The sequence below is a fragment of the Passer montanus genome, unplaced genomic scaffold, assembly GCF_014805655.1.
Source record: "Passer montanus isolate IOZ18808 unplaced genomic scaffold, ASM1480565v1 scaffold252, whole genome shotgun sequence".
Lineage (NCBI taxonomy): Eukaryota > Metazoa > Chordata > Aves > Passeriformes > Passeridae > Passer > Passer montanus.
In genome coordinates this window covers 1-12899 of record NW_024367173.1, presented here as the reverse complement: position 1 = coordinate 12899, position 12899 = coordinate 1, and the positions used below count along the sequence as shown (strand labels likewise).

Sequence of the window (12899 nt, the reverse complement as noted above, 5' to 3'; positions counted from 1 at the left end):
GCTGTAGAACGTGTTTCCAAGAGCTGATGGTGCTTAGGGAGAAGGAAACCCCAACTTTCTTAGCAGAAATGCACTTTTCCTGGCTTAGCTCATTCTGAACAAGCCTGTGTGAGGCTCATGTGTAACGTGCATGGGCAGGACCTCAGGCACTGGAGTAATTCCTCCTGGGTTTTGGGCAAACACATCAGATTTGATCACCAGACTCCTCACAGCAGCTGGAACATGTTTTGTAGTGGGGTTGCAATGCAAAATGACTCCCATCTCTCTGAAAGCAACTGAGGGAGTTCAGCCTGGAGAAGAGGGGGCTCAGACCTTCTCAGAGCAAGACCCTCTTGCTCTCTGCAATTCCCTGACAGGAGTCTGAAGCCAGGTGGGAGTTGGTCTCTTCTCTCAAGTCCAAGAGGAAACAGTCTCAAATTGCCCCTTGAGAGGTTTAGGATGGATATTGGAGAAAACTTTCTCACCAAAAGATTGGTTGGGCCCCCAAGCTGTCCAGGGCAGTAGTGGGTTTCCACCCTGGAGGGATTTAAAAGCTGTGGGGGTGTGGTGCTTTTGTCCATGGTTTTTCTGGTGGCCTTGGCAGTCCTGGGGGAACAGTAAGACCTGTTGATCTCACAGATCTTTTCTGACTAAACAACTCTGTGATTCCATGATTTTCTCCCATGGCACCCATGCCCCTGTAGGTTATTTCCCCAGCTCTAGCCATCACGTGCTCTGGTTCAGTTCTGGGACCAGGGATGTCACTGCCTCTGGCAGTTGTGGTACTGGGGGTGATGGGCCAGGGAGCTCAGGCCTTTGTCTGTGGGGTCAGCCCCACCCTGGTGGACAAACCCCCAGCCCTGCTGTTATTCCCCATCCCAGGGCCAGAGCCCCTGGGTGCCTGCATGGGATGCTCAGCCCGAGCCTGGAGGTTATTATCAGCTGATGGCCCATGGTTGCAGCCCTGAGGAGGGAACCAGTGCCACCAGTGCCACTGCTGGGCAGGGCAGGTGGGGCTGAAGGGCTCCATGCCCTCAGCAGACCCTTATAGTACAAACAGGTGATCCACCAGCCAGGGAATAATGTGCTCTGACTCCATGAATCATAAGGCTGAACAATTGCTTCATTAAGTTAATTTATTACACTAATACTATATTATAACTATACTAAAGAAAAACCTGTGACTGTCTGAGACAGTCAGGACACAGCTTTGATCCAACTGGCCAAGGAAACAAAACAACCTTCACCAATAGGTGTCCAATAACCAAACCACTTTGGGTGAACAATCTCCATAACGCATTCCACAAGTGCCAAACAACAGCAGCAGCAAAGAGAGATAAGAATTGTTTCCTCTTCTTCTCTGAGCTTCTCACTGCCTTCCCCAGGAAGAATCCTGGGACAGAGCATTATGTCTCTCTCTGCTCAGAGGATGTGAATGCCCCAGCCCCTGGGCAGGCCGGGCAGTGAGGCTGGGCTGCCAGGCTGCTGTGCCCTGGCTCACGGTGTGGTTTGCTGTGCAGCGCCTGGTGTGCATGAACATGCCCCTGAACAGCGACGGCACCGTCACCTTCAACGCCACCCTCTTTGCTCTGGTGAGGACAGCCCTCAAGATCAAGACAGAAGGTAAGCACTGATCCTGGCTGCCTCTGCAGCCTGACAGGGAACCTTCCTTCTGAATTTGACCTGCACATAGATTGAGTTTTGTTGTTGTCTGGGACCAATTGTATAACAACCATTCATTAAATTCAAATAGAAGACATTCAGTGTCAACATTGCAGTGTTGCCTCAAACAGGAGAAAATGCACATTAGGTTTGGAAAGAAGGACAGAGTGATAGAGCATGATGAAAATTTTCCACTGTGCATGAAAACCAGCCACATGGCACTTTTAATGGAAATCTAATGATGTTAGGCTAAAAGAGAGCTAAAAGGAGTGCTTCATTCTTCCAGCAGCTGAGTATTGGCAGTGAAGATGTTGAAATTCAGGAAAAAGCTCTAGTTTAAAACAGATGGGAGGACAAATTGTGGTTACTTCATCTGTCCACAGCTTGTTTTTACAATTATCAATACTATAATATTACAACTGTCCTCTATTGCATAGGAGCAGGCGTGGTGCAGTTCCTTCTCGTAGAGAAGCCCACTTTCTATGCCTGCGTGTGGGTTACACACCATTCCCCTGGTGGCCAGGGAGCTCAGGGCACTTTTCTGTGGGCTCAGACCTGTGGACAAACCCCCAGCCCTCCTGTTATTCCCCATCCCTGGGTGCCTGCATGGATGCTCAGCCCGAGCCTGGAGGATGTTACCAGCTGATGGCCCATTGTTGCAGCCCTGAGGAGTGAACCAGTGCCACCAGTGCCACCCCAAACAGCTTAGGAGTGGGGCAGCTCCCATCCTGTAGCTTAGGAGAGGTGCTGCTGCCCTGCACAGAGCTCAGGTGGTTCAGCCCCTGAAGATCAGGACGTTCCTGTGCTCCCTCCTGCTTCAAGGTGTGGCAGGGATGGGCTGGCTCTGCCCAGAGCCCTCATTGCAGGGCACTCCCAGGCCCCTGGATTTAGCTGTGCTGGGAGGAGCTGCTTTCCTTCCCCCCTCCCTTGCCAGCAGCAGAGTTTCTGAGCTTTGCTGTGGGAAGGTGTCTCCCCAGCTTGTTATGGGAATAAATCAGGCAGGACTCCATTTCTTCATGGTGGAAAAAAGTCCATTCTTTATTCACATAACTGGTTTTTATGCAGTTTTACAGAACTTGTGTGGGACTCCCATTGGTCAGCAGCTTTCTTGGCAATTACTTTTATTGGTTAGTAATAAGTTGTTACCTTGTATTGATTGGTCACTCAAGCCCCCGGGGTGTACATGCAGGAAAAGTTGTTTGTGAGAGATAGTTTTCATATTTCTGTCTAATGGTGTAAAACCAGTTTATGCTGGTTGTGGTGGTTTTTTTGTTTGTTTTTGTTTTTTTTTTTACCCTGGAATAGTTTGTTATGCTAATGAACTGCTCACACCAGGATTGCTTTCACATGGGAACTTGCAAAGGGCTAGCCTGAAAAGGCCAGCCGTTGATTTTAGGAGAAAAGGCTTGATTTTATGAAGCCTTTCTTTATGATTTTTACCTTACTGCAACTCTTGATTGTGCGCCTGTGCTGTGAGCAGCTCTGGGCTGGCAGGAGCCAGGGCCAGGCAGTGGTGGGCTCCTGGGATCAGTTCTTCAGCAGTGTGCCATGGTGCTTCCCTCTGGCTGGGGTGGAGCTTGGCAGCCTGGGAGGAGCACAGGAGGTCTTGGAGGTAAACTGGGATTTCAGGAATGGTGAACCCTGTGGGAACACCAAAGGGGAGGTAAAAATCTGTGAAGTGTTCTGGCTAAAATCAAAGCTTCTCTCTTATTAAGCTCACCTTTTTTGGGTGGGGAGACAGAGAGGAGCTGTCACACCCTGCAGGAGACTGGCCAGGGCTTCACAAGCTTTGTCTTCGCTCCTGCTCACACCCCTGGGAATGAACTGCTCTGTCCTGCTGGCTTTCCTCACAGGTAATTTTGAACAGGCTAATGAGGAGCTCAGAGCCATTATCAAAAAGATCTGGAAGCGAACGAGTATGAAGCTTTTGGACCAGGTGATCCCACCTATTGGAGGTATGTCCCCAGGTGTCCCTTCCAGAGGGACACAGCAGCTCCTGCTCCGGGTCCCACTGCTCCAGCCAGGCCTGTGGCAGGCAGAATCATCATGCTGGTTTGCTCCCTGCAGATGATGAGGTGACAGTGGGCAAATTCTATGCTACTTTCCTGATCCAAGAGCATTTCAGGAAGTTCATGAAGCGCCAGGAGGAGTATTATGGGTACCGGCCCAAGAAGAACCCTGTGGAGATCCAGGTGGGTGTGTGGGTGCTGCTGGAGGGGATTCTCCCTGGAGGCAGGGAAGGGAAGAGCTTCCCCCAGCCTGGGGGAGTCCAGGGGCACTCAGAGAGCTGCAGGGACCCTGTGCCTCTGGAGGTGAGGTGTCCCAGGCAAACCAGCACTGAGCTGGCCACGAGTCCCCAGCACTGAGGGGACCCCAGTGTGACCCTGGTGTGCAGGCTGCAGGTGACTCAGAAGGCAGAGAGGGTTTTGGCTCTCTGCTGCACTCACTCCAGTGTGGAGAGGGCTTGGCAGGATCTGGTGCCTCACCAAGGAGTTTTAACACGTGGAAACTCCCACCCCAGACCACTGTGTGTGCCAAATGCTGCTCATCCAAGCCCTTGCCCACCTGCTCTGCTCCAATCCCAGGGCCTTGCCCCTCCTGTCCCCCTATCAGTGTCTGGACAGCTCCATGTGCCTGGTGTTCTCTCAGCCTTACAGAGCACCAGGGGGAGGGGGGTCAAGGTGGCTGACTTTGAGTGGGACACCCACTTTGAGTGAGAAGCCTGCACAGCAGGCCCAGGGGTGCTGGTAGAGGGTTCCTGTGCCTGGCCAGAAGGCTGGGATGTCCCTAGGCACTCCTGACTTTGTAGGGAGGAAATCACCTGGGGAGATAAAAGAGCACACCCCAAGGGTGCAAAGCAAGGAAAAGAGCCAGGTCCCAGATCAGGGACAGAGGCCCAGCCTGCCCTTGGCTGTCACCAGCCCAACCTGCCATCAGGTATTCCCTTTTGGGGGACAGCATGAGCCCAGGGACTGTGGGACAGCTGTGGGACAGCAGCTCAGGAGCAGTGTCACCAAGCAGAGCCAGCTGCAGGCTGTGACCCCTGGCCTGTCCTTGGCAGGACACCTGGCAGGGGTGCTCACCATGCTTCCCTCTCCAAAGACCAAGCTGAGGGTGGTGGGGTCACCCCAGGCTGCCTTCCTGTCCCCTCCAGGCTGGGCTGAGGAGCATTGAAGAAGAAGCTGCTCCTGAAATCCATCGGGCCATTTCTGGTGACTTGACTGCAGAGGAGGAGCTGGAAAGAGCCATGGTGGAGGCTGCCCTGGAGGAGGGGATATACAGGGTGAGTTCAGCCTCAGGGCACTGCACAGTTTGGTGTCCCACCAGCCCTGGTTTCAGTGGTGGTGGTGGGTCAGCTTGGCTGCTAGCTCTGGGGGACAGTCTGCAGGGTGTGGGCCACAAGGAGGAGCAGCACTTCTGTCCTTTCTGTGAGCATCAGGACATCCTGGTTGTGTCATCTTGGGCAAGCTGCTCTCTGCCTCAGTTTCCCCTCTGTGAAAGGAGCCAGCCCATGTGCCTGGCAGGGCTGTGCTGGATAGCTTCCTGCTGGTTTGGGGGTTCCCACTCACACCTCCTGCCAGGCTCAGGTGGGACAGCTCTGGTGTCACAGGAACTGATTCACTTCCCACTCCCTGGGAGCCTCAGAGACAGCCTGGGCAGCTGTGGGGTTGCAGAGCTCTTTCTGTGTCCCCAGGTGCTGCCACCTCAGACTGTCCCACAGAGGTGACAGGGTTGCCTTATCCCAGTGCTGCTTGTCTGGGTTTGAACAGCCAGGTGTCTGCTAAGGAAGGCAGGAACCTCCCCTGAAATGGAAAATGCAAACCCCCTCCCTCTGAATTATCATAATTTTGAAATTAAGGGGCTCTCAGGGAAAGATATGGCAATAGGAATAACAGTTCTTTATTAGGAAAACTAAAAATACAAATGCAATAGTACAAACAAAACAAAACAAGACAACCAACCCTGGGCGGAGCATCTCCCCAGGGGATGCTGGAATTTGATCAGCCATGCAGGGACACTCAGTGGCCATGAAGAGCAGAGATCTCCTGGAGGGAGGATTGGCTGTGGGAGAGATAAAGAAAAAACTGCCCCATGAACTGACAGATGGGAAATAGAATGCACACCCCCGTTTCCAACCTGAGACACTGCTGCACGGCCATCAACCCTCAGTGCCTCAGTTTCCCCACCTGGGAAGTGAAGCTTTTGGGACCATGTTGTCTGCAAGGCCTGAGCAGAGCAATCCCTGCTTTGGTGTGGGAATGGCCCCAGAGCAGCCTGGAGCTCCAGGCTTCCCCTGATGCCCTCCCTGTTGGTTGCAGAGAACAGGTGGCTTGTTTGGCCAGGTGGACAGCTTCATGGAGCCCAGCAGCCCGCTGCAGCCCCAGGTGGCCAGCCAGAGGCCCCTGCAGTTCACCGAGGTGGGCAGTGAGGACCTCGACTCTCCTGTGTTCCTTGATGACTTCCCCCAGGAAGGCAACACCAACATCAACAACGCCAACAGCAGCAGCTGGCTGGAGGGGTAAGGGCGCTCAGGCTCAGTGTGCAGGGGAGGAGGGCAGTGCTGGCCCTGGGGCTGCACTGGCAGCTGGCTGCACGCTGGCCTAGCCAGGGCTCCCATCCCACCATCCTTCATCTCAGTGCCATGAGCATGGAGGTGGGCAGCAGGGCTCCAGGGGTTGCAGGAATCTCCCCTGCTCCTCACCTGCCAATCTCTGAGGGCCAAGGCCCAGGTTGGGGCCACCAGCACGTGCCTGGCACAGGTAGAAAGTACAAAAATTACCAATGTAAGAGATGTACTTAGCCCTGCTTCTTGGGGTCTCCACGCTGTTCATCCATCCCAGCTGTCTGTACAGGTCTGTCCCCCCAGGCTGGGGGAGGTGGGGAGGGCTGCACCCCAGGTGGAGCTGGCTCAGTGTGTGTCCCCAGCCTGTGTCCCCAGCCAGGCTGACCCACCTGCCTGCCCTTGCCAGGGTGCACTATGAGGATGAGCTGCTGAGGAGGACGGTGCCAGCAGCACGCCGGCGCCCGGCGTGGGGTGAGTCTGGGCTTTGCTCTTCTTCTGGGACTCTGGGACCAGCCCAGGGGCCAGGGCAGGGGGAAGGGGCTGATGGTGGTGGGTGGAAGGAGGAGGTGCAGGCCCCAGTAAGTTGGAGGTTTGCTGAGAGCACTGAGCACAGCAGGATCTCTCTGGAGAGCTCCAGGAGACCCTTCTCCTTCCTTCCACCCTTTGGCGTGATGAAGCACAGAGACAGTGCCTCAGCTTGGGGAGCACTGGCCATCCCAGGGCAGTAGGGCCACAAGACCATGTTCATTTTCTTAAACAAGGACTTTGGGTGCTGCCCTGTTTTCTCCAGTTTAGCCAGCCCAAGTAGGGCCACAAGACCATGTTCATTTTCTTAAACAAGGACTTTGGGTGCTGCTGAATTCCTAAATCCTGTTTTCTCCAGTCTAGCCAGCCCGGTCCCATCTCTGTCTGGCAGTGGTGTCCTTGCTCTTGTACTCAGCTGATGGATGTTGAGATGCCAGGGGAGGGTAGAGGGCAACAGGGCTGGTGAGGGGTTGGGAACACAAACCCTGTCAGGAACCACTGAGGAAGCTGGGGTTGTTCAGCCTGGAGAAAAGGAGACTCAGGGGTGACCTTATCACTCTGCACAGCTCCTGAAAGGTGGCTGTGCTCAGCTGGGGCTGGGCTCTTTCTCCAGGCAGCACTGACAGAACCAGAGGTCACAGTCTCAAGCTGCACCAAGGGAAATATAGGTTGGATATTAGGAAAAAGTTTTTCACAGAAAGAATGATAAAGTTGTGGAATGGCTGCCCGGGGAGGTGGTGCAGTCACCATCCCTGGTGTGTTTAACAAAGCCTGGATGTGGCACTAGGTGCCAGGGTTTAGGTGAGTTGTTGGGGCTGGGCTGGACTCGATGATCTTCGAGGTCTTTTCCAAGCTGGCCATTCTGTGAGTTCTGTGATGTCCCCACCCTTCCCTCCCACAGAGCACAACCACCCCATACCCATGGAGAGGCTGAGCAGGAGGCGAGGGGACACCTCCGGGGGTCTCTCATCACCAGGGCCACTCCTCCCCCCGCAGGTAAAAGGGCAGTGCATGTCAGAGGGGACGTGTAATGGGGGAGACACAGGTGAGCCTCCCTCCCATCCTGGGAGTCCTCCCTGCCATCCTGGCACTGCTGTGCTGGGAAGGAGCCCCTCTCCAGGCCCATTGTGTCAATCCAGCCTTGCTGGAGCATTTCTCTTGGCAGAAGGGGTGCATCAGATTTCCCCCATGCTCCCTTTGCTGCCCTTTGCCCAGCACATGCCAGGGCAGGGGCCAGGGCTGGTTCCCTGCTCTCTGTTCATGTGGCCCTGCTGGTCCCATTTTGGGGCTGCCCTGGACCCAGGAGCTCCAGCAGGATGGCATTTCCAGTCCAAGCACTGGGCAGGGATGGGGGACAGAACCTGCAGCCCCCACACCAACATGGGAGAGGTCTCCCCTGGGCAGTGCTGCAGTTCCCTGGGCTCATGTTGCTGCTCTGTGCCACTCTCACCCAGCTGCCCACAGAGGATGGCACTGTGGCAGGAACAGCATCCAGCTCCAGGTTCCAGCAGAGGGGAACTGGTGGGCCAGGAACATCCTCCACGCCAGCCATCACCTTCCTCATTCAGGAGGTAAGGCAAGGGCCCAGCTGGGCAGAGGGAACAGCAGGGGTGGCAGGAAATTCCAGGGACACCATGCTTGTGCCATGATGGGGGATTGGGGGGCAGAGCTTAGCCACAAGGACAAGCTGCAGGTGTGTGCCAGCACAGAGGGCAGAAGGGAAGAGAAGAGGGAGGGGAAGAGGGAGGGTGGGTGCCTGCAGCCAGGGCAGTCCCCAGGCTGAGCACCCAAGCTGTGCTCTCCCCCTCTGCACAGGCTCTGATCTCCGGAGGCCTCGGGGCTCTGGCCCAGGACTCGTCGTTCCTAGCAGTGACCAGGGATGAGATGGCAGCCAGCAGCCAGCTGGAGGTGCATGAAGTGGAGAAAGCAGCTGTGGAGCTGCTAAAGGGAAGAGAAACACTGCAGGGCACAAAAACTGGCTCTGCCCCTCTGGACACCTCAGCTGTGGCACCAGGCAGATCCCCAGGGCTCGGTGCAGCTCCCTGCCAAAAGACCATGACTGCCACTCGCCTCTGAGCTGCCACTGCAGTGCCCAGGGTTCTGTCTCAGGGGACAGGAGCAGAGCCACACTGTTCCTGCTTCTGCCTGGGGTCCTGAGCCACTCTGGCCAGCTGTGGTATTACTTTTGGGACAGGTCTCTGGGATGCTGGTGCAGAACAGGACAGTGCTGTTCCAGCAGGGTCTTGCAAGAGCTGGACGGGTCATTAAAGTGTTCCTGCTGTGTGACTCTGGGTGCCCCTGCCATCCTTCCTCTGCCACCCTGCACAGCCAGCGGAGGGGCTGCAAATGCGACACCACGTGTAACCAGAGCTGGCAGTGATTCACGTGGCAGCCTCTAGTTCAGTCATTTTGAGGTTGCCAAGCTCTGGGGATCTCCTGAAGTCCCAGCAGCTGGACCCTGCATCCTTGTGTCTCTGCTGAAGCCTGCAGCCTCCTGCCTGCAGCTAAGTCTGGCCTGTGGGGAGATGTGCCAGGGGCTGGGCAACAAAATGAGGCCTGAGGTCTTCTTGGCTCCCTGTCCCAGCTGTGTGTGGAACTGGGGATGGGGCAGAGGTGGGAAAGCATGTTTGGGCTGGGGCAGCAGTCCTGCGGCTGGCCAAGAGGAGAGCTGGACACTGTGAAGCCATTTCTGCCCCTTCCACTATCTTCAGGCAACAAAATGAGGCCTGAGGTCTTCTTGGCTCCCTGTCCCAGCTGTGTGTGGAACTGGGGATGGGGCAGAGGTGGGAAAGCATGTTTGGGCTGGGGCAGCAGCCCCAGGGCTGGCCAAAAGGAGAGCTGGACACTGTGAAGATTTCTACCCCTTCCACTATCTCCCCACTGTGCTCTTGGGGTCAGGCATCCATCCCAGTCCCTGGGAAAGTCTCTTTCAGCCCCTGACATCCATCCCACAGCTCAGTGGGGCACGGGCCAGGAGAGTGTGGAGCTGTTCCTGCAGTGCTCCCAGCTCTGCCTGTGCTGGTGCTGAGCAGGTTGTTCCTCTCTGGGCTGCCCAGGGGTCCCACGGTGCCCCCGTGGGATCGGGGTGCTGAGCTCTGGGGCAGCCCCATCTCCCAGCCCAGCTCTTCAGTGGGATCTGGCTCCCGAGGGCCCCCAGCCCAGCCTAACTGGGAACTGGGGGGCTCTTGATCACCTAATGTATATTAAAATGCAGAGAGAGGATGGGTCCCAGGGGAGGAGCAGATCAATGAGGCAGCCTGCTCCCCAGCACGGCTTTTATTGGCTCAGTCAGGGAACTGCTGAGCTCCAGCTGCAGTTCCTGAGCCCCAGAGCCAGCGTGGTGCCTGCCCGTGGCAGCACAGCTTCTCCCACAGCATGCAGCCTGCAGAGATGGACGGTGTGGGGGACACTGCTGCATCCCCTCCTCTTGCTCCTGGGCCCTGGGGCAGGAGCTACCCCCCTTGACACCCCCTCACACACACACACACTGATGGAGGTGCTGGGGGCTGGCAGTTCGGCTCTGGCAGCTGCTCTGCCAGGGGATGCCAAGGACACCGTGGGTGACGGGTCTCCTGGTGGGTTTAGGGAGATGCAGGACTGCATGTGTCACTTGCCAAGACACCTGGCTGCTCACTGGAGACTCTAAGCATAAAGGGTGGCACTGTGGTGGGGACAGTAGCACTGTGGTGGGGGCTCTGCGCCTCTGCTGGTGTCTGGGGCTGCACAGGGGATGCTTTGCTCTGTCTGAGGTATGCGTGTGGCATGTCTTTCTTAAGCTGATCCTAGCTGAGCGGGGGGACAGATGTGATTTGTGGTACAGCTGACATGTGGGTGGGAGTACAGAGAGAGAAACAGGACACAGTCACTGCCCCTCTCTGCCTGGGGCTTCAGAGGGGAATAGTCCAGCCTCAGGAAAACCAGCAGCTCAGGCTGGGAGCTGCATCGGGCACCTTGCAAACACGCGACAGAGAGGAATACCAGCTCCTCACATCCTTGCAGGAGCAGACAGGCCATGTCCTGCTCACGCCCATGATTTTGTACCAGCACATGTTGTCCTGGGACTTACCCATGCCAGCAGAGCTGAGGAGCAGGATTGCAGTCCTGTGCACACATGGCCCTGGCACCTTGGGAGGGGCAAACATGGGCACGGGGTGAAGGTAGCCAGACTGCAGAGCAGAGGGCAGGTGCTGGGCTCTGTGCTGGGCACAGCACTGCCTCAGTAGCCATCAGCCACCAGCTGCTAGCCACCAGTGCTGGCCTGTCCTGGCTGTCCCTCTCCCAGGATGCAGCCTGGACTCCTCCAAAGAAACCTCGGAGTGCCTCAGTTTGCTCTCGTGCTCCATTGCTCTTTGCCCTGAGGTTGACACAATCCTGCAGAGCTGGGAGTCCCCCACAGGTCCCACCCCTGCTGGAAGATGCTTTCCTCTGCAGAGCCAGGGCCTGGCTGTGTCCGGCTGCCATCATCAACGGGAGTGCAACTCAGGAAAGCCAGAACAGGGACTCCTTCAGCCCTCAGTGCCTGTCTGCCTCCAGCCCTGCTCTCTGATGACTTCTGGGTGTTTCCCTCCCAAGACCAGCTTCAGCCAGTGGCTCTGTGGGCACTGCCCTGTGCTGCGCGGGTGCCTGGGTTGCTGTGCAGACCCCAGCCTGCAGTACGGACTGGGGAGCTCTGCTGGCACTGACACCATCCTGGCATGCCACGTCCTCTTGGGACAGACTCTCCACAGCCTTGGACAGCCCAAAGGGCTGCCAGGTCCCAGTCCCGGTGACTGGAGCACTGAGCTCAACCCTGCCCTGCTCTGTACCCTGCTGCTCCACGGTGCCACCCCCCAGCACCAGAGGGGACGGGATCCAGCGGAGACAAGGAGGTGGTGGAGCGATGTGGAAACACGCGGTGCAGTCCGGAGCAGCGCTGGCACAGCCCTGGTACACCCCGGTACACCCCGGTACACCCCGGTTCACCCCCGAGCGGCACGGGCGGCAGCGGGCCCGCTGACCCGGCAGAGGGCAGCAGGGGCTGACGAGTGTGGATGTGAATGGGTGGGAGTGCGAGCTGTGTCCATGTGTCCCTGTGTCCGTGTGTCCCCTGTCCCCGTGTCCGTGTGTCTGTGCCCGTATCCCTGTCCTTGTCTGTGTGTCCATGTGTCCCTATGTGCGTGTCAGTGTGTCCCTGTCCATGTGTCTGTGCCGTGTCGGTGTGCCCATATCCCTCTCCTTGTCCGTGTGTCCCGGTTCATGTGTCCCTATGTGCGTGTCAGTGTGCCCCTGTCCCTCTGCCCGTGTGTCCCTGTCCGTGTGTCCCTGTGTCTATGCGTCCCTACGTCCGTGTGTCTCTGTCCCTGTGTTCCTGTGTATCCCTCTGTCCCTGTGTGTGTGCGTCCCTGTCCCTGTGTCTGTGTGTGCGTGTCTCTGTCTGTGTATCTGTCAGTGTGTCCCTGTCCATGTGTCCCTGTGTACATGTGTCCCTATGTCTGTGTGTCCCCTGTCCATGTGGCACCGTGTCAGTGTGTCCCTGTGCCATGTGTCCCTGTCTGTATGTCCATGAGTCCGTGTGTCTATGTGTCCATGCATCCCTGTGTCCGTGTCCCCCTGTGGCCCTGTCCCTGTGTGTCCCTGTGTCCGTGTGTGCCTGCATCCCTGTGTCCTGTGTCCATGTCCCCCATGTCCCTGTGTCCTGTGTCCGTGTGTCCCTGTATCCCTGTGTGTGTCCCGTGTCCCTCTGTCCGTGTGTCTGTGTGTGTGTCCCGTGTCCCTCTGTCCGTGTGTCCCTGTACCCGTGTATCCGTGTGTCCGTGTGCCCCTGTGTCCCATGTCCCTGTGTGTTCCATGTCCCTGTGTCTGTGTGTCCCTGTACCCGTGTGTCCCTCTGTCCGTGTCCTTGTGCCCCTGTGTCCGTGTGTCCCTGTCCCTGTGTCCCTGTACCCGTGTGTCCCCATGTCCGTGTGTCCCTGTGTCTGTGTCCCTGTGTCCCGTGTCCGTGTGTCCGTGTATCCCTGTGTGTATCCCGTATCCCTTTGTCCGTGTGTCCCTGTGTCCCTCTGTCCCCGCGTCCCTGTCCCTGTGTCCGTGTGTCCGTGTGTGTGTCCGTGTGTCAGTGCATCCCTGTGTCCCTCTGTCCGTGTGTCCATGTATGTGTCCCATGTCCGTGTGTCCCTGTGTCCGTGTCCCC

At 57.0% G+C, this 12899-nt stretch overlaps 1 protein-coding gene across 1 annotated transcript in view; it reads left to right on the top strand.

Moving 5' to 3' along the window:
* CACNA1S (calcium voltage-gated channel subunit alpha1 S) overlaps positions 1 to 9016 on the top strand; it is a 52657-nt gene extending 43641 nt beyond the window's left edge. Inside the window, exons 36-44 of the mRNA XM_039711895.1 lie at positions 1500 to 1602; positions 3495 to 3596; positions 3709 to 3833; positions 4796 to 4924; positions 5961 to 6160; positions 6612 to 6676; positions 7632 to 7726; positions 8185 to 8301; positions 8546 to 9016. Coding sequence (XP_039567829.1) covers positions 1500 to 1602; positions 3495 to 3596; positions 3709 to 3833; positions 4796 to 4924; positions 5961 to 6160; positions 6612 to 6676; positions 7632 to 7726; positions 8185 to 8301; positions 8546 to 8806 — 1197 coding nt within the window. The 3' untranslated portion in view covers positions 8807 to 9016. The remainder of the gene's footprint in view (positions 1 to 1499; positions 1603 to 3494; positions 3597 to 3708; positions 3834 to 4795; positions 4925 to 5960; positions 6161 to 6611; positions 6677 to 7631; positions 7727 to 8184; positions 8302 to 8545) is intronic.
* The last annotated feature ends 3883 nt before the right edge of the window (positions 9017 to 12899 follow it).